Source organism: Thunnus maccoyii, chromosome 4 (assembly GCF_910596095.1).
Source record: "Thunnus maccoyii chromosome 4, fThuMac1.1, whole genome shotgun sequence".
NCBI lineage: Eukaryota > Metazoa > Chordata > Actinopteri > Scombriformes > Scombridae > Thunnus > Thunnus maccoyii.
Window position 1 is genome coordinate 849738 of NC_056536.1, and position 22083 is coordinate 871820.

At 38.6% G+C, this 22083-nt stretch overlaps 1 protein-coding gene across 1 annotated transcript in view; it reads right to left on the bottom strand.

Moving 5' to 3' along the window:
• arhgef10lb (Rho guanine nucleotide exchange factor (GEF) 10-like b) overlaps positions 1–22083 on the bottom strand; it is a 38716-nt gene that overhangs the window by 4619 nt on the left and 12014 nt on the right. The window contains exons 8-19 of the mRNA XM_042410374.1: positions 21258–21350; positions 15771–15941; positions 15461–15606; positions 13272–13438; positions 11452–11567; positions 10361–10488; positions 9027–9127; positions 6212–6333; positions 4682–4768; positions 2703–2911; positions 2333–2490; positions 1484–1626 (exon numbers count right to left, since the gene is read on the bottom strand). Of these exons, the coding sequence (XP_042266308.1) occupies positions 1484–1626; positions 2333–2490; positions 2703–2911; positions 4682–4768; positions 6212–6333; positions 9027–9127; positions 10361–10488; positions 11452–11567; positions 13272–13438; positions 15461–15606; positions 15771–15941; positions 21258–21350 (1641 nt within the window). The remainder of the gene's footprint in view (positions 1–1483; positions 1627–2332; positions 2491–2702; positions 2912–4681; positions 4769–6211; positions 6334–9026; positions 9128–10360; positions 10489–11451; positions 11568–13271; positions 13439–15460; positions 15607–15770; positions 15942–21257; positions 21351–22083) is intronic.

Below are 22083 nucleotides of genomic sequence, written 5' to 3' on the forward strand. Positions count from 1 at the left end.
CCAAACCAACATGATGCAGTATACAGGCTCTCTTGACTGAGTTATTTCATTATTTATAATTACTTATTAATTATTATTAATGTGAAACAGCGGTTTGTTCTTTGAAAGTAAAAGACCTAAATTGCCTGCGTGAGCCAATCAGAATTAATCAACAGAGGCCGCACTAGTAAGTTAATCCCAGCCTGGCGGGCTGGTACGAGATGTGCTGTGGTTCTAGAGTAGAGACTGGAGGGGTACAAACTTCTCTTTATAGAGACCAAACCTGTATGTAACCGTTATTCTCTGAGTAAAGAGACCATCTCCAACTCAAGGTCACACAGAACTGTGACTAGTGAGTGTTGAGCACTCAGGTATCGCCATGCTGTGTGCTGGATCGTCTTTAAGTCAAACTCAAATAAAACATAGCTGCAAGCGGGAACTGATATGTATATACATTTGAGTGAATACTGTACATTACATGTAGGACACACTTCCTGTGTCCAGAATGTGGTGCTAGAGAACACCCACTAATTATACGTCATGTTGCTGTGTATCATGTGTAGACCACACCATGTAAATTTAATGTAAATCGGATGATGTTTGTCACTTAAGGCTGGTTTTTTTGTTGTCAGTAGATGTGTTCAGGCCTGGAATCTTATCAAGCATGAGAAATATGGGGCAGATTGGACAATGTAAAGTGGAGTTACAACAACTTCCTGTTTCATGTTTTGGGTCAAATTGACCGATACGTCATGTCAAGGGTGTTTCATGAAATATAAAAAGCTTTGTAATTTAACATTCTTTAGATATCACCTACTAAATTTGAAGTTGCTCGAGTTAATTATCTAGAAGGAGTTTATTAAAGTACAACGCCTGTAAATGTATTCACTTTGTGAAAAAAATGGCACAGTAAATTTAAAATGGCTGACTTCCTGTTGGATTGAGGGTGTGGCTCCATGAGGCTGGAGATGTTACATCTGTCTACCAAATTTTGTAAATCTACGTCAAATTTAATGGTGGGGGCTTTGATTTTGAAATTTTCTAGGGGGTGCCCTGAAGCCATTTTGCCACTCCCATGCCCAAAACCCATCTCAGATATCAAGTTATGCTACTTCTGATGCATTTGCAAAGTTTTGTGAGTTTTCGAGCTAGCACTTCAAAAATGCTAAAAGTAATTATGGGCACAATAGAGCCGATGTGCCACGCTCAAGCCTCATCGCAATATCAAATCAAAATACTTACTCATTTACCAGTCCAAACATGGTTCCAAAGTTTTGTGAGTTTTTGTGCATCCTAAAGGTCTCAAACATGTGTTTGTAAATTGAAAATTGACACACAAATCCAAGATGGCTGACTTCCTGTCTGACGAAAAAATTTCAAAAAATATGTTTTATGTCCAGAATGATGAGAGCAATGAATCCACCAAATTTCATGAACATCAAAGCAACTTTATCCCAACATGGCCCTGCTTTTGGGGTCTACCTGTGGCTGATAAATGGTGTACCTGGGTGAGAGGGCTGGATCCTTGGATGACAGTGACTTGGTTTGCACAGCTAGCCCATACAGCGTCTTCAACAGTCAATAGATTGAAGACCGGCTCAGAACCCACAGACACCAGTCTGCATGAGTCCATGTCCCACTCTCTCTCTGAAAGGAGACACAGCACTTGGTTTACCACCCATTCACAACTCTGTGCTCAAGAAATTGTTACTGCAGTGTAATATTGTGAATTCTGCACCACAGTCTCTTCACTCTGAAGGGACCAGTATACTATTTGTCAGATGGTTGAATCACTTCAGAAGCCCCCTCTCAGATAATAAGATATTCACACCCACTTCACATTGTGATTGGCCATCTGTGCAGAGGTGAGAAAGGAGCCAGGGTTTGAACAGAACCATTTCAGTCACCTTTAATTTGAACAGCCAAGTGCAACACTATGGAAACATGTGCTGTTATCTCTGTATCTGAACAATGTCACATCTCCCCTCTCTCTATGTTGTGTCTATGTTTCCCCTTACCTTAACCAGCACCCGACCTTATTCCTAACCCCAACCAGTCGTCTTCTGTGATGCTTAACCTGACCCCAACCAGTTACCTCTACTACACCTATCCATAGCCAAAACTTATTCCCTAACCCCAACCATGGAGGTGGTGCTACAGGAAGCACTATCCAATGGGGAACAGACTTCGACACAAAACCAGCTTTTCATTCCGCCTTTGAGTGTAGCCATTCAGAACACTTTTGATTTTTGACATGGTAAGCATGTCGCACAAACCAGTTCTGATCGACCATAAACTGACCCTGATATGCAAAACCAGCACTGCGTCTGAATGTCCCTCAGTGAGCACTCACCTCCAGTAATTCTGTGGTACACAGCTACTTTGCCGTTGTCCAGCCCAGCAAAGAGGAAGGACAGCGAGTGTTTGAGGCAGAGAACTGGACGGCTGTCAGGGTTCACCAAGGTCAGCAGGCACTGAACAGCTGTGTCCACACTGCTGTACACATGGATGCTGGGAAGACAAAGAGACAACAACAGCTAGCCTGGCGCAGTCCAAAGTTCAAAAATACAGCTGCCAACACCCCTAAAGGTCACTGATTGACAAGTTGTATCTGGCTTGTTTAAAACAAACTGACTGACTGGACCAGATAAAAAGTCACTACCTGTGTCCTGTATGAGTTCATGTCTACAGACTGAGGAGCTGAGCAGGCAGAAACGACTTACCTGCCATCCTGCAGACCAACACAGATGATGTTTCCTATCTTGGCTGCAGTGTGGGCTCTCTCCTCTGTGCTGTGACACAGCTCCTTCACGTACTCCACGCACAGGACTGGAGCCCTCAGTGTGACACTCTTGACCAGGCGAGGACTGGCTCGGTTCAGGGAGAAGATCTCTATATGGCCATGGTTGGAGCTGCCTCCTCCACCAGCAACCTGATCACCATGGAACAAAAAAGGGGACCAAGCATATCTCAGGATGGATTCAAAGAGCAGGCAGATAAAACTCCTACTTGTAGAGTTTTACTGTATGTGATTATATCCTTTGTCTTTTTGGTAAAATGAGACAATGTCAGTAAAATTTTGCAATAGGTTTAAAGATCCAGTGAAACAAACAAAACATTTTCCAGGTTCTAATACTTTGTTACTGTCTTAATTGTTCTGCTACCTTTTGGTGTACATGAAATACATGTTAAAATGTTTTTTGTGAGTGTTTTTATATCACAATCCCTCTATTTTAACAACAACCACATCAGTTTTCATGTTAAGTATGGTGTGCCTCGAGGGTCAATTTTGGGACCAATTTACCAATATTTTCTCTATACATGCTTCCCCTAAGGCACAACATTCATTGACACAGTGTCTCTTTTCATTGTTATGCTGATGACACACAGATGTACCTCCCTGTTAGGCCTACTGACTCTGGCATGTTGAGTTGCCTAAACGACTGCCTACGTGATGTCAAAAACTGGATGTCAAAACATTTTCTTCAGCTGAACTCTGGATCAGAGAACCAGAGATCCTTGTCAGTTTGAATGAAGGCACAAACACAGAGAATTTTACATGCCTTTATCTCATCCCTTTTTATTACAACAGCCTTTTTATTGGCCTCAACCAAAAAACTCAAGACTGACTCCAGACTGTACAGAACTCAGCTGCCAAGAGATGTGATCACATCACTCCTGTTTTAGCCTCTTTACACTGGCTCCTAGTTTGTTGTTTTCTTTTGTTCATTTTCTTTTCATTTATCTTACATTATTGGAATTCATTTTATCTGTTATATAAAATTGTATAATTACTTGATCTTAATCTGCTGCCTTGTGTGAAAAACTAAGTTTCATAAATAAATTGGGTTTTGCTCCATAAATAAACACTGTTATAATTATTGTTATTATTTTCTCTTTTAAAACATTAAAATATTAATGTATAAATAATGCAATGTAATTAAGGTTAAATATTTAATAAACTAATATAAAATATTTAAATACACTGAACTCAGGGGCGTACACATACATTTATCCAATCAAATGTGATTAGAGCACAGCACTTGACCTTGTTAGCTTGTTGGTAGCTAGCAGAGCAATATCTGAAAGTGTGTGTTTGAAGATACTTTGTTTAGATGTCCAAAGGTACATGGTTATGGTCTAAGTATTTTAAAAGTAATATTATGTTTCAAGTACTGTGGTTATTTGTAATTTTCTAGAAGAATTCATTTCTACTGGAAGTTGAATTCTAGTAGCATCACATTAGTCAAACTACATTTAAAATGTGGCAAAACTTTAAATACTCAATCTGTGATAAAAAGTTAATTTAAATTCAAGGTCACAGTCAGTTGCAGCATAGTCGCTATGCTGTATAATACTTACCTGTCAGTACAATAGTTGTTCTTTGTTAACACAAAAGGCAGTAAATTAGTGAGCTGTGCTGAGCTGATAATCATTCCAAACCATAGATGGAAAAATCATGGATGAAGAAAAGACTCTGTGCTGCTTTTAAACATGCAACTACTTTACAGTAACATTACCATCATCTACCATCATTTTACAGTGTAGTTTAGGATGAGGTTACACGTTGCTTTTAAATTCATTTGAACGATGTAACTGTTCATCCTCCTTCATTTAAACTTGATGTTTTGAAAAAGTGACAGCTCTGTATCACATAATATATAAATTTATAACAATCTACAGTTCAGTTCAGTGCACTCACCCAGAGGTAACCCTGTGGTAAACGTGTACTGGCAGTGCAGAAACCCAGCAGGCTGGACTGAGATGGACTGTGAAGAGCTGCCTCCAGCTACACAAACAGAAACAGAAAGAGACATGTTTCATTTACTGCAGGACTCCTGGACAGAGACGATTAAACACTAAAATACAGGCAGTACTTCCCCACATGTACAGTAAAAGGCAGATCAGATGTGCTTTTTCATCCACCATAAAAGGAACTAAATAGTTTCTGACAGACGGACTGATTACGTCTTTACATCTGTACAGATGAAAACTCAATATCCTTCAGCTCTCTGTGGACCACAAAAAGTTACTAATCTTTATTGATAAATAGATAATAAATTCAATTCAATTCAATTCAGTTTTATTTTAAAAAAGCATCAAATCATAACAAAAATGATCTCAGGGCACTTTTCACATAGAGCAGGTCTGGGCTGTACTCTTTACTGTTAAATAAATAAATATTTCAATAAATAAATAAATACATAAATAAAAGCCAAAATAAATTAATAAATGTTTTAATTAATTTGTAAAACAATATATACATTTAAATACAAATACAGGTAAAAGCTGAAACAAAAATAAATAAATAAATAATTGAATGAAAAACTAAATAAATGCTGTTAATTTATCAAATTTATGAAATTTATCATGTTTATCTCTTCATATCTACAAATCTACATTTTTTTTCTACATTTCTGTGTGTTGGACGAACCTCACTGCAGAAATATATGAAAAATGAACAATAACATACAAATTAACTGTAAAATTATTATGATATGATATCATGCGATTCATTTATGTCTCAATTAATAACATGTATTTATTTATTCAGTCAATTCTGCATTTAATTATTTATTTCTGTATTAATTTCAGCATTTATTTACATATGTATTCTTTTGTAACTGAATTCATATTTCTTATTCTGCATTTATTTTAGCCTTAATTTATGTATTTCTGTATCTATTCATCAGTTACAATATCTACTTATTTATTTCTATATTTATTTGTAATTTTTTATGTATTCTTTTTTATTAATTAATTCATTTATTTATTTCAGTATTTCAGCATATTATTTATTTATTTATTTGTTTGTTTGTTTGTTGGTTTATTTGTCATTTTTGGTCTTTTAGCTCCCTAAACGTTACAATATTTAACATTGGCGCAGCTTCTGGACAACAACAACAAGCAGAGACCATAACTCTGGTTCCATGTTGAAAATACATTTTCAACATTTGCGATGGTTTCAATGGTTTCATCATCTTCTACTAAATTCATTTTTATGTGTAATTGCTGCAGCCTCGTCTGCCTTCAGCCTTAAATATCAGTTCCTCATAGATCCATGAAGCTCACAGCTGTGTCTGCGGCTAAAACGAGACACAAGCAGGATTTATGGCTGCTCAGTGGCTGCACATCTGTAAATGCAATGTCTGTTGTCAGTCGCTGCGAAAATCAGCCACATATTTTGTGTCCTTTCTAAATATTTGTTTCAGTAACTGACAGCTGCTCTTACCTTCAGTGTGTGTGTTTTGGAGGAGAAAACAGGAAGTTTGCAGGTCAACAGTGGACAACTAAATGGAGCGATGGTCTTTCCATCTTCTTCAGCACATTCCCAGCCTGGAGTGTTTTCCTGCCCTGTGCAGACAAATCATACACACATTTAGAGCCTCATTCAATCACAGGCTGAAGAATGCTTTACCATAACTATGTAGACCACTGACTGGTCATATCTTAAACGGTTCTGTGTTATAATCATATCTTCAACAGTGATCAAGGACAACAAACAGCAATTAATTGAAAATAATGGTGTGTTTATCTTTTTTTTCTTTTTCACTTTAATCATTAAAGGTCCAACAACTGCAGGGATGATAAACTATTCTCAAGGTCTACAGCAGCTGGTTTTTAGATGTATGACGGGTCCATGCAGGGATCATTGAACAGGTCTATGGGTGCAGGTCCAGTGAACCAGGAGGTCAAGGGGCCCCTGGGTCACAGAATCTGTGGGATGGTTGGTGTAATCAGTCACAGGGCTCAGTCAAAACCTCTTTTCTTTCACATAAACAAACATTTATGAGAAGGCTCCCATAAAGTGGATCATTAAAGAGCAGTGACCATGATACACAGTGAGTAGACCACTGGACAGAGTGGTACAGGATCAGTGCTCTGGGATGGAGACACTGGTGGATATTTACAAACTACTATAAGGGTTGCAAAACTAATTTAATTCAGCGGCGTATTTACTGAGACTACAAACATAAATGAGCTGAAGTGCAGCTGAATAACGTACGATATCAGGACGTTTCGCTGTTTGTTGGACTGGAGCAGTACTTGCTGTACTTGCTTAAACAAATACAACTAAAATATACTGATGAAAAACAAGGATCAATCAAAGATGCTGTAATGAATTTTCACCTTTTTTATTAGGAATGTTTGTAATATGATGGCTTCATCGCTACCATCTCATGGTTTATCGCTCTAGCATTTACACATTATTGGCTATTAACTATTGTCCCAAATATATAAAGACATTTATTAAACTTTGAACATTCAACATTCATATAAATGTAATTTCATTTTTATACACATATTCACCTGGCGAATATGTCAAAGACAGGAAATATGTATGTTTACAATTAGACGTTACTTCAGTCTGACATTAAACACACAAACACAATGACAACATCTCTGCTGACTATAGTTCATATGATCAATGTGACACTAGAAACTTTCATCGTATTTTTCAAGTGCATCAGTCATCGTTATCTTGTAGCTTGTGGATGATAAAGATGAAAACCTTTTCACAACTTTATAACTAACTTCAACATCTCTCTGTCAGCTACACTCAGAAACAAACATGATGTCGTGAGTATGTTGTCACGCTGGAAGTAGCTTTTGGAAATCCACCTGGAGAGTTGCTGAAGTCTGGAACCCTAGTTTTCAAGTGTGCAAACAGGTTGCTTGTTTTGCCGTTACACAACTTTTGTAAATATTGTAAAGTGTTTTCCTCTGAACAGTGTCTGTTTTTTAAAGCCAAACCATCTGACGAAGCATCCTCCTCGTGGGTGTCAGCGCTGGTTCTTGCATCTCAGTTTACTGCATAACAACCGTAGATGATTGACATGGTTTCTACATTATGTTGCCTTTTATTTTTACTTTTATATATATATATATTCAGTTTAGATCACTAATCCTGCTGTACATTTGCTGTTATTATTTTGTTTAGCAAACTGAATTATGTAATGACAAGATACCGTTTGACATGAATCAACACTGGTAAATGAGGTGTACCAGCCCAGCCTGAGGAACTTTGGGATCTTAAAGCGTGTATTTATCCTGCAAGAAGAACATCAGGAAATAAAATATCCCAATGTTGTCAGCTCAACAAAATACTCATAATTTATTCAACAATGATTGAATAAATTATGAAAAATCTGTGGGGGATTTTTGGTAAAACTTTCAAACTTCTTGCTTAGATTATTTCTGTAAACAGAGAATATCACAGCCTACTACAGGAAGTATTACTGGCTGCTTCAATCATATCACACTGGACTGAGCTGCTGTGAGCTACAAGTCCAGAATATTAATCAGGAGGCACCTGAGAGAAACAACGGTAAAGCTGTGTGAAAAATAACACACCGTTGTTTTGTTTCTCTTGATCTGAGATCTCTGATAAAATACATTTAATTTATTTCATTTGTGTTTTTCTCTCCTGTTTTTCCAGAGGTGACATTTCAGATGCAGTTTCCTGCTGCAGTGATCAGTCTGTGCTGATAAATCAGGTGCAGCTGCTATTTGTGTACATTTCTATTCCCTCCTCCATTGTTCTGTGGCTCTAAGCAGGAACGCCTTGAAGTATATAATACAAAGACCAAACACACCATTTTCAGCTGAGCTGATTTTCTTCCATTTTACTGGCATGAAACTTTGATGCTGTCCTTTCACCAATAAGAGCTGATGTAATATCAGCTGATCTGCCGACAGGCAAACCAGACAATATCAACGTTTTTTAAGCTAAGCTACCAAATCTATCTATCTATCTATCTATCTATCTATCTATCTATCTATCTATCTATCTATCTATCTATCTATCTATCTAACATAATAACTCCTGATGCAAAATAAAAGAAATCAGCTGGCCAATATAAGGCTCAGCTCCACTACACATTCAGCCTGACACTTCTTATATCATTTTTATGCAAACGCATTAACTCGAGTTTTCATCAAACATCTTGGTAGACAGAATATGTCCAGAGGCTGCTGCTGGTTTCCACTATGCTAAGAATAAAACTCTGGTTTTAGTAGATATACTGTAGGAGTGTTGGACTCACTCTGAGCGATCTTGGCGAGGTGAAGCCGGTTCACCCAGGAGATCTTACTGAGGGGGTTGGGAGTGTTGAAGACCACCATGATGCTCACTGGACGACCAGACCTGGAAGACAAATGTATAGTAGATATGAAACCATGTGAACATGTTGAAGTACATACAAAATATGGTTACATGTCTGCCTGCACAACCCAGTCTCAGCAAAATTCAATCAGTTCATGTACATGGACACGACTTTTCCAGTTTTTTGTGTCAGTCAGCGCGACTTTCAAACGAATGTATTTCAACTGGAAGTAGTCGAGAAGCTGTATTCATTTTTCTCATTTGTTATTCATTTTTCAACTATAACCACTACATTACTTAGTGTCCTTGATAACTCAACAATACAAAAGGTAATAATAATAATAATTATGATAATAATAATAACTTGAAAAGAAGGCCCGCAAATAAAACCACTATGCATTCTGAAGTCATTCCTTTCTTCCTTTTTTTTTGTGGTGTAATAATTGTCATACAAAGAAGTAAAACAATAAAAAGTAATCATATTAATTTTCAGAGATATTTAAACATTTGCAACAGTTAACGGGCCTGAAACTCTCCCAGCTGATCAGTTCATCAGTACAAACAAATAACTGCGTCTAGGGGACTGTGTAGCTACATGATGAAGCTTTAGTCAACTACGAGCCCCAAACTGCATTGCCTCAAGAAATCAGCCAATCACAAAGCTTCAAATTCTGTTTACTGCAGTTTATGGCTGATCGAGTTTATTATACATACACACATTATTTTCTTTACATTTCAATGTACAGTACAGATTGTAACCACCAGTCTGCAGTTCTATATAATGTTATACTGAATATAGGTTATGTTACGTCTTCACCATATTAACAGTCACTGAGGATCATGGGTAGGCTAATGTAGTTGCTTCCACTATCGTCCAAAACTGACAAAAAAAACTTGATTTCTCAGAATCAAAAGGTGAAATAACTGAAATGGATGGCCATAACTTTTCATATTGTTCAGTTATGTTAAAGATATTAAAATCAACAGTGAGGACAGTTTTCATATGTAACGCATCCTCTCCGGTCCGCTCACCAGACTGGTAAAATAAGACTAAAGAAATAAAACATCTTGTGATTAAATGTTGAGTAATGCAGCGGTTATACAGTCTCGACTGACAGATGAAAAAAAAAACAATTAAAATACGTTATTTTGAAAGTCCTGCTGTCCATATACATGAATTGATAGATTAAATTTCGTGACTATTTCATGAACTGCTGTGAGACTGGGTTGGTCTGCAGCTGACCCTCGCTGTCTAGAATCACTCCTGACACTCACTTGTCAGGTTTTCCTGGGACAGACAGACGCAGGCGACACTTGTTGGCGTTCTGGATCTCCTCCTCCTTGAGACGGATGAGCCTCTGCAGAGCCAGACACCAGTCCTGAGACACTGTGGTGTTCAGATTCTGACACAGAGACAAGAGAGGAAAGATGAACCAGTCGGATCATGTGTTGCTTTATTAAGATCCTGATAAGATTCAGCCATCCTGAGCAGTAAACAGCAGCCTTTAGTGCAGAACCAGTTTACATACCCAAACCACTGTACTGTATCAACTGGATAAACTGTTGGTTTGTTCTCAACCTGTCTCATCGTCTTCCATTCCAATAGAATTCATTTAATAATTTAATTTTTGCTCTGGACACCTTCATATATTTCATACACTTCATTTCTTTGTGCATAGCACAGACCAGATTTCCTTTATACTGTCAATATTTCATTTCAAGTTTATGTCCCATTTCACAACTATTACAATTCCTTTCTAATAGAATTTAGAGTTTAGAGTTTAGAGTTTAGATCTACATTGATCCTGGACGACGGCTACATCTTGACTGAGTGATTGATCTGGTTGTGGTTTCCCTCCTGTTGACTGAACCACTACTATGTCCTCTGAGAATACAGGTAATCATTCAGGAGTCTTGACTCCACAACGACGTATAAATCTTATTGATGTAGAGTATCTTATGACTCCTAGAAAGAAAGGGTCAGCTCCTGAACATGTAGCCCATGTTCTGGATCAAAAAGCATGACCAGGGGGTTGTCTACCTTTATACAAGAGAAGACGATGAAATGTTTGTATATGGAACAACGCCTCACATCCGTTTTTTTGCCAAAGACTGAGATCATTTCAGAAACAAAATCTGTAAAGAGCTGAGCAATTCATCAGGTCTGTACAAAGCACAACAGGATGGATCAGTTCCTGGAGAGACTGATCATGTAGAAACAGACATAGATGTGTACGACCCTGAATTCTACATCTTTTTCAATGCATGTACAATACTGTTATTCAAAATGCACGAAAGGGTGACGTGACGAGGATACCAAGAGACAAATCCTGCATATTGTAACTGAAAGCAGTAATCATTATTACCTGGTAGGTTCCACTGAGTGTCCCCACCAGCAGTGAGACCTCCTCCACCACAGCCAGGTCATGCTGCAGCTCCTCCAGCTCCTGGTACAGTCTGGGAGGACCCAGGAATACTTTACCTAAATCACAGGGAGTAACCCTTTACCAATGTGACACACACCTGATCAATATAATCAACAAGTGATGGATAGATTGATTAGGACAGAAAGAGACAAGACTGAACTAGATGTAAAGGACACAAAGGAGCCTGACTGTTCAATACTGTGATCAGTTACAAGGAAGCATTAGTGCTGACACTATTAGTCAACTAGTCGGTAAATTTGATAGACAGAAAACTAATCTATGGGTAAACTAATCATTTAGAGGCTCATTTTAAAAGTCTGGGGAAAAAAACAGAAGCCCTTACTTTACAGACATGGAAATATGACTTTACCATAGAAAAGACAAAGACTGAAGATAACAATAAAACAAAGCATTATTTTTGGGGCTTTTTGCATTTATGTGACAGTCAGTGCAGAGCGACAGGAAGCATGTGGAGAGAGGGATATGACAAACCACTGGACACTGGTTATGATGCATGCGTCTTAACCAACAGGCCCCCGGGGGCCCCATTGTTTGTTTTTTAAGATTTGGGGGGGGCAATTTAGCTTTTTGACAGTCAACAGTGTAGAGAGGACACATGGGAGAGAGAAAGCCTGCATGCTAATTCTCTTAATTGCATCCACGTTTCCCACACTTGCGTTTTTTCCTTGTATCTTAGTCCCTCCCACTGAAGATGTGAGAGAGGAAACCAGGAAACATGATTTTAGAGAGATGAGTTGCTGTACTGTAGAGTTTATATTTGCACATATATGCACCGTCCAAATAATAATAAAGGTGCAGTGTTACCACTGCTGGATGAGTGTTGTTTCCTCCTCTTTCCTCCTCAAACACCTGCACATCAATAAAAACCTGCATTCTGTATTTACATTGTGTACAGATCAGTCCTGCTCAGACACTGAACACAAATGAACCATTTCTACTGGCAGAATGCCTTTTTTAAATTCAATTTATTCATTATTTTATTTAGTTATTATTTGCATCTGCATTTGATATCTTAATTGTAAATACATTATAATAATCCACGTTATGATTAGAATGTCATATAAACTGTAGAAATTATTCATTAAACCAAATGTTTTAGGGAAAGTGGAAATCATGTAACTCAAATTGAACTTCTACCTGTCACTCAGGGATTCCCAGACTCATATGTGACTGAATGGAAAAGACAATAACTTATTAAAATGTGTTTCTTCCTGTCTCTTTGCTCCTGTCTCCCTGAACACAGATCCTCTGTTTTTAACTGGATGGTGAATCAGAAAACAAATCAAATATAAAATCTGGGAGTAATACACTTGAGCTGAATCTGTTATTTGTCTGTCCCCTCTGGTATAAAACTGCAGTGATGTTGTGATGTATCAGATCAGTCTGATCAGCTGTACAGTCATCACACATCAGTGTGTTGGCAGGATGGTGTTGTGTATCCTCGTTAATGGCTCCTCAGTGATCTCTCCTCGCTCCTCAGGGCACTAATAAACACAGTGGAACAGCCTTCATGAAGGTGGACCAGAATGATTTCTGGGTCAAGTGAGGATTGGGAATCGGCATGTACCCCAAGAGAGAGAGAGGGGTGCACAACATGCAAGAGAGGACCTTGGCTGGACCTGAACCGGGCACATTGCAATTATATATTTATTGATTTCATAAGCTGTGAGTGTTTGTATTTACTGTACTGCACATGCGTGGCGGCTGTTGACAGGCTGGATGTTGAGTGGTGGATGTACCAGTGGTGCTGAAGGTGGAGCTGCGGCGTCTGACTGTGACTACACTGTCCTTGCTCTGCAGACTGTCCTGTCCCACCTCCACCACCTGAGTCTGCAGCAGAGGAGTACACCACTTCATCGTGTACTTAGGACCAACAGGAACCAGGGTGCTGATGTCAGGGGGACCCCTGGTGGACAAACACATTATGGATGTTTAGTGATGGAGGTGACAAAATACCCTCTGACTGGTTGACGTCTGACCTGGTGCCACCAGTTATGATGTCATGTTGGTGTAGTGATGTGATATATGATCTGGAGTATGCACAGCGTGTTTTATTTTGAAAATTGAGCAGATGCCCTATGCCGTTCCTGTGTCTGACTTACTGCCTGGCTCGATCTGCTCTGTGTAGCTTGACGTGGCTTCCGTCAAAAATAGACTAGGCATTAGGAATGTGCAGAGGGCTCAGTATTTGTATTTGTATCTGTATTTGTTGAGGCAGCAAAATTATTTGTATTTGTATTTGAATAAAAGTGGAAAGAGGCTTAAAAATCCTGTTTTTGTTTTTATTACGCTGTTAATTTAAGAAAATTAAAGTGTTATGTAAGTGTTCATGAATAAACTACCTTATGAAGGAGGTCCCCACACCGGGTCTCTAAGTGGAGTCTCCCAGATCATAGACGACTGCGCTGACTACTGAGTTAAAACTTTACTCATCACCTCATTGCAGACAGACCTCTACCTATTTATACACCCATAACACAGAGACAGCACAGCATGTAACGTGCAGAGAAAACTTCAAAGGTGATTATTACTTTGCACTTTTCATTTATTGCCTAATTTTTACAACCTAACTTTGTGGAAAGGAGAAGAGGAACAACAGGTTATGGAGAGTCCCTTAGGAGCACCTTGCTTGTGTCAATATCTCAGCTTTATCTCTGGGGAACACCCCCAACTCTGGGAGTGATGTCCTAATTAGGAAATGTGCGTCATGTAGCAGGTGGATGTGACTCCCCTCGTTGAGACCTGCTGATAGATGTGTAGCCCAGTCTAAAAGTGTTTCATTTTAGACAAATAAATATGTAAATAACCAGAGATGAATAAATAATCTTAAATGTTTAAAAAGTATTCAATTAAAACCAGTTAAGTTGAATGTTTAATACAGTTCATAGTGAATTAAAAACGCTTATAGGCAGATTAATAAATCTTTGTCATTGTGTTGGTGAAGTTCATGCAGTTCAAGTACAACAATTGTCATGTACGTCTAATAGACTGAGGACCAGGAAACAGTCCTTGGACTCTATGGACGAGTTGATGTCTCCCGCTCAGCTTTCACTTCATCTGGACTTTTATAATTTAAATATTTGTTTTCATTAACTAAATTCATTATTTGCATTTAAAGTACTGTGTGTGTGTCATATTCACATTTCATTAAGGTGTGATTTGAGTTTTAAAAACAGGGAATAGTAATTAAAAAACATAATTCTTAGTGGGATTTAAAATGAGTGATTCCTACTATACATTCCTGCTAAGTGGAGGCAGGTTCATAGTTAGGTTAAAAAGTTTAAAAGCTGGTAATTTCATTTCTGTTACACAGGTTAGCATGGCCGGCCACAGTACTACAATACTTGTTAGACAGATACTAACTGAATAGCTACATGGGACGGATGCTACAGACGTAACGGCGGAGCAGAGGAGAGAGACTGAGACAGCGATTTAACCAGCCTGCATGCTGGTATTTGACATGGTTTCTTTTTCCTCCCAAAAACAAATCATTTTTAAAATATTTGTATGAAACAAATATTTGTAAAAACCCAGTATTTGTACTTTGCCAAATAATGTATTAGGGTACAGCCCTACTAGATGTGTATTTTTAATGGAGCAGAGCAAGAGAGGACACTTCTGAAATGGACTGCGGTGCGTCTGGTGGGATCACAAGCATCCATCAGCTCTGGCGGCTGCGTCACAGCCAGAACATGACGCAGACGGGCCCGGTGGAATCAAGCCGTTAACTGCTTAAAACCAGTTTTGATTGGACTCTAGGTAACTCAGTAAACGAGCATATTTTGCTAAAATGTTTGACTGTTCCTTTCAATGTCAACTAAAACCCAAATTACACACTTTTAGCTAAAACTATTACAATTGTAATGGAAATAACAAGAGAAAGATTCGAGCTAAAACAGAGCAGCTTCAGGGTCTGCGAGGTACTCACTTCAGGTTGACATTAGCACAGATCAGGGTGTCATTGAGGAGGAAGATCTTTCTCTCCTTCGACTTGAGAATTTGACCTTTTTCATCATGAACAACTTCAGTCAGCAGTTCACACTGGATCAGCTGCCTCTGCTGCGAGTTCAACAACTGGAAGGACAAAGAGGACAATGTCTCACTGAAAGCATGTTAATCAGTAAATGAAGATCTGTGGAGTCTGATTAGTTCCTTTATATATGAAGACACTTCAACAATCTCAGACCAAAGCATCACACTGACTCAGATGTTTCATGAATACATCATGCATGTGTCACCTTGTTGAGGTTGCGGTCTCCCACGCTGTGTGCCAGCTGCTGGATCTCAGCTTCCTGGTCGGCCAGACGTTTCTGCTCGTTGAGTTTCTTAGCCAGTGTCTCCAGCTCAGTGAGAGCCAGCTGCAGGGGCAGCCGGTCAGTGTGGGACTTTGGTGTGCTCTTCAACATGTCCTGATGCCAGGAGACAAAGTGTTAGAAAAAAAGTCCACCAAAAATATACCCCCACTCCCCCCACCTGAATGATGTTTGCGTTATTTATGACTTCAGGGTATTGCTAGAGGTAGTTTTAATGGGAGTAATGGATTCTCATGAAACTACAATGAAGTCCTTCTTCTTAAAGAGTAACTTCACACCAGGCTGAGCAGCAGTGTTTCTCTGTTTAGTTTTAATCTGTTTCACTTCTGATCGCAGCCAGTATCCCTGAGGTCTGAACTACAAAGCAAGTTCAACACACCCAGGATATCTTTTCGTTATCTGGCTTCACTGTACCTAACATTGTCCGTCCAGATAACCAGAACTATGAGGCTGGTAATCAAGCAGCTCAGTCAACCCGCGGTTTTCCTGTCCAGCTACGAACCATGAATGAAGAACTTCATGACATGAGATGAAACAACCTGCAGAAAACTTCTGTTTAAGAGACAGCAAAAAGTCATATTCAACCAAGTGAAATGTAAATGAGCCTGTAATCATCAACAGAATAAGAAGATGTAGAAACACTAGAAATAATTTCCACATATTAAAAGTAGGCTACGGATTAAAATACATGTAGGATTATTATATATGACTTTAGTACAGAGAGAGTATGTTTTGCTATTTAGTTGGATGATGAAGAAAACATCTCAATATGTCACATAAAAAAGTAAAGTTAGACTATTTCTGCTACCGAAGCGAAGAGTGTAAAGTAGTTAATGAATGACGAGGTCTATTTGACTGAAATGTTGCTTTATAATCTGATAAAAGACCATATTTGGTTTTTATTTCCAGTTATCATCACACAGTTGTCTCATGTTATTCTGAGCTGCAGTGATGAATCAGAGTGTAAAATCATCCAGACTGTCAGCTTCACTCCAGGGAGAAATAAACTTTATACTTTTAAAATGCAGCTAAAAATGAGCACTTTCCAGGCTTGGCAGGAAACTCATGCATTGCTGGGATTAGATATCTCATTACTGAGAAAGTCTCCTCTGTGGAACAATCCCAATATACCTTATCCTACTGCAGACGGAGCACTACAGAAATGGACCAGGAAAGGGATCGAAACAGTTAGTGACTTATATAGTAACAACATACTGTCGAGCTCCCAACAATTATCTTCTAAATTTAATCTATCACAGAACAATCACTTTAAATTCCCTCAAATTAGGCACTTCCAACATATCTCTGCTGACTTCCCAAAGGAATCGCTCTTTGAGAAGCATCTGCTTGATACACAAGTCTCCTCCGCAAGTGGACTGATATCCTCTATGTATATATATGTCAGTATGCTTAATGCAACTGAACACAAAAAATATTTTGTCTCACTAGCCAGCACGGTGGAGAAAAAAATTATACTGGTGAACTGGAAATCAGAAAACCCATCCTCACAAAAGCACTGGCTGAAGGAACCTTCATCATACTGCACACCAGAGAAGATTCTGTACAACGTCAGGAGAAAGCCTGAAGCATATAACAGAATATCATTTTGAACACTTCTCCCTTCAATCATTCCTCTCAGTTAAAATATGTATATCTATTCAATATGCCTCTCTGACCTCTTACTATGTCTTTTTGTTTGTCTCAAATAAGGACTGAGTGTTGTGGATTGTACCATTCAGTGGTGGGGTTGGTGGGACTGAGTTAAGCCACGTTTATTCTTTTCCTTTCTCTGTTATTCTATTTTATATGTTGTTAAAATGTGTCAAATGTACATGTGCATTGGCAATAAATAAATCTTTTTTTTTTAAAAAAAGCAGCTAAAATCATCATCATGTGTTTAGTGTCATAAACGATCTCTCCGTTTGTTAGAAGCTGTTTTGAAACTAGAGTGGAAATAGAAAGTCTGGAACAATAAAATGTTTCCACTGACCTATAAAAATATATATCACTCTTTTTACTTGTCACTTTATTGTAACTCAGGACTTTTGTCCATGTCGGGATCTTGTAGGAATGAGGACTTTCTTTTTTTCCAGTGATCTGATTGGTCAGTGGTTGGAATGTTGACAGGTTGTGACCTTGCACGTTGCATTAGGGTAACGCTACTTTATGATTAAAAAATGCAAAGATTAGACAATTATGAATTAATCAATCGACAGAAAATTAACCTGCAGCCATTTCATATTGATTAATCGTTTCAGTCATTTTTCAAGCAAAAATTAGTTCTTTAGTTCCAGCTGCTCCAGTGTGAGCTTGCTGCTTTTCTTTATCACATATGACTGTAAATTGAATATCTTTACGTTTTGGACTGTTGGTTGGAGAAAACAAGTGAGGGAGCTTGTTTTACTCATCCAAATGAACTAATCCTATCTGCTGATCTTAGTAAGTATCAGCTGGTTCTAGTAGTATCTAACTTGGAAATCATACATGAACAGTCTGATTGCAACACCTGCTGTTCACTAGTAGAGGTCTTGGATTACTTTAAGCCCCTGTGACCATTGTTAAGTGGAGCGGAGCAGGTGGATCCAAACGCAGGAGACCGAAGGCAGAGCAAGGCTGAAAAAACTTTTAGCTTGAGTGCAGTCAAAGAAAACCAGAACTGAACAGAACTGATAAACATGGAGCAGAACAAAGGATCCAACAAGACTGAACTGAAAACCACTTCAATATAAACTGAACTAATGAAACAGCAAGGAACAGGTGGCGAGACACAAGGGCAGGCTGGGAGCTGATTGGCTGTGTAAGACACAGGGAGCAGGACAGGGCTAGTGAGACTGATGCAGGGCAGGTGTGGAGGGAAAAACAGGCTGGGAAAACACAACAAAACACACACAAGACACAACAAAAACAGAACTTCTTCTATGAGCTAAATAAAAGTCTACAATATAATCGTGCACAATCCTCTTCATATATAAACTGCCTCAGAATTACATTAATATAACTTAAAGTGCACAAGTCACACTGAGCAAACAACAAATAAACTTCAGCTTTACTTTGCCAACCTACAAACCTTTAGACAAGGTGAGTTTACAGCACATTACAACAACGAGGCAATTCAAAGTGCTTTACATAGAGCATAAAAGACATCAGGACAGAATATAAAAGCAACACAAGGCAATATAAAAAGACAAACACAACTAAAGAGTGTTAAATTGGAAATAAAAAAAGCTAAAATAGAATAAGACAGACAAATACAAGAATAAAAGTTACAGTGCAGTGTAAGATATTAACCCTTAAATTTGGTTTAATTAAAAGCAAACAGAAAAGTCTTCCGCTGTGATTTAAAGGAACTGAGAGTTGCAGCAGACCTGCAGTTTTCTTGGAGTTTGTTCAGATATGTGGAGCATAAAAACTGAAACTGATTCTCCATGTTTAGTTTTGATTCTAGGAACAGAGGCCTGTACTACGAAGAAGGATTTGGAGTTATCGAGGTAACTTCAGGTTTAACTCTGGGTTTTCAGTCCTACAACAGTGGTTCACTTCTTACCAAGGTACATCACCATGGTAACTGATGCTGAACAGCTAACCTGCTCTGGAGCAGGTTAACTTAAATGATATATAATGATGATTTTAGCTGCATTTTCATAGTATAAAGTTTATTTCTCCCCGGAGTGAAGCTGACAGTGTGGAGGATTATACTGATGATAACTGGAAATAAAAACCAAAGACTGTCTTTTATTAGAAAAATAATCCACAATGTTAGTTATAAATGCAACATTTGGTTCAGATAGACCTCATCAGTCATTTACTACTTTTCCACTCTTTGCTTCAGTCGCAGAAACAGTCTGACATTAATTTTAAGTTTTTTTATGTGACATATTCAGAATTGTATTGTATTTATTGGAACCATATACAGTGTTAAACATAAATGTCTGCTCAGATGTGTAATTATCTATAGACACAAAGTAGTCCCTGTCCTTTAAGTAGGTTTCAAACCAGTTCAGTACTGTGCCAGAAAGTCCCACCCAGTTTTCCAGTCTGTCTAGTAATATGTTGTGGTCAACCGCGTCGAATGCGGTACTGAGATGCAGTAATACTAAGAAGGAAATCTGCCAATGTCAGTGTTTATGTGTCACTGAAGACCTTAACAAGAGCAGTCTCAGTGCTGTGCTGTGGTCGAAATCCTGACTGGAAGGAATCAAAACGGTTATTTAGAGCAGCAAGTTGTTCAGCTGTTGAAAAACTTTTTCAGTGATTTTACTTAAAGACGGGCCTATAATTGTTCTCTCTAGATCTCTTTTAAGAGTAGCTCGATGACGGCAGTTTTCAGGGCCTGTGGGAAGACACCCGAGAGAAAAGACCATACCATACCATAAAGACTAGAAACATTAATTGCTGTTGGTATAAACATGAACCAATAAATCCGTCGAGCAGAGTGGCCTGTTTAGTACGTCTGCGTGTAACAATATAAAGAAAGACAACTGTTGCTCTGAGTTTCAGTTCACTTTTGAGAGAGTAAATGAAGTAAGCAACAGTATCTCAAGTGGTTGTTAAATATAACTGGCAACCTCTGATCATCCTTGTCCCCCCCAGTCCAGTCTGAACAAACAGGGAAAAAGTCTGAGGGCATCTGGAGGACTGGTGGAGGGACATAGAGCCAGACTTATTTTATGTTTATATGTTACTCAGATATAAAGAAAGACAACCAATAACCATGTTTATCCCTTCTTTTTATCCTTTCACATTCCTACCACCATCTAACAATCTATGCTATATCTTAACAAGCTATGCAGCAGCAGGATGAGAGAGTAATGCCCACTTTTATTTGTTATTTAAAAGCAGCTTTTAAGGGGGGAGATTGAGGTTATTTTTAGCATCTAGGACTCACAACACACTGCAGCAGACGCAGGAGTGACTGCCTTTCACTTCCTCTAGTCAGAAACTCCGACAGAAAGTTTCAGTGCAACAATTAAAGCCTTGAAATGAAACAAAATGTTCCAGTGGTGGTGCTGAGTTTCACTTGACCGCACACCACTTTACTGTCTCTTACTGCAACATTTGCATTTTCTGTTTGAAAATGCAGAACAGCAGCTTCATAACTAGATATTCATGCCCTGGTGGTTTACAGGTGAAGAGACATGTAGGTCAGAGGTCATTCATCTCTGCTGCATTACAATGACTGTAATTTAATGTGTGGCAGCTTCATTGAAAGTGGTTCTATGTCATTTACACATACATGTAAACAGTCGCTTCATTTTGAACATGCTTTCAACAACTAGATGCACCTCATCAAAATCATGCTCCCTATGATGTAGCCAAATTCAAATATTTCATAAGTCATGTTTTTTCACTTTTAACTATTATGTGAAAATACATGCTGATGTGTGATCAATGACTGCTGTGTCAGTCACTCACCTGCAGCAGCAGAATGAACTGAGGAAAGCGCTGGATCGGTTTCACCATCAGACCGTACAGAGTGATTCTGTCTGGACTGGACACCTGCTTCTTCTAAAAAGCCACATGGAGAAAAGAGACTTATGATGAGACGTGGTATTTAAAAAATAACACAGATTAGGAATGAAAAGTATTTTGTGTGATCATTTTAATCCTTTTGTATAAATTATAGTGATTATTCATACATACTTTATTTCTTACAATAGATGGTTCACTAACTGAGACCACACCGAGAACAATAGATTTCAATAGTTTAATTGAGATAATGACAGAGAGCTGATATGTTGATGGATGGGTTGGAGAACCTGATGAAGGATTAGAGATGGGGGGAGGAAAGGGGTGAGGTGTGAGAGTTGAGGAACATAGAATGGAGGGTTGAGGGATCAATGATGGATGTATGGTATGTCGACTGGACGATGACTGCCAACAGTAGGGAGGTAGGAGGTAACAAGGGGGAGAGGTTGAGACTCTGAGTGGGGGAACTGTCTCTCCAGTCCATCGCCTGGATAGAGCCTCCAAAAACTTCATGCGGAGATGTGTTCAAGAACGTGGCTGGTGTATGGTTCTGGAGAAATCACCGATTTGTGCGAAACTTGCAGGTTTGCAACCAGGAACATATAGCAACTCTGGTTTGGCGGTGGAGAGCGGGTCTTGTGGATATGCGTGGTGGGCTAGCCTCTGGTTTATGTAGGTTTGAATTGTTCTGAAGGCTCGAATAAGAATTTACATGAAGAGAAATGTGGGGCAAGAGAACCCGAGCTGGTTGGTTTGCTTACTTAAGGTTAAA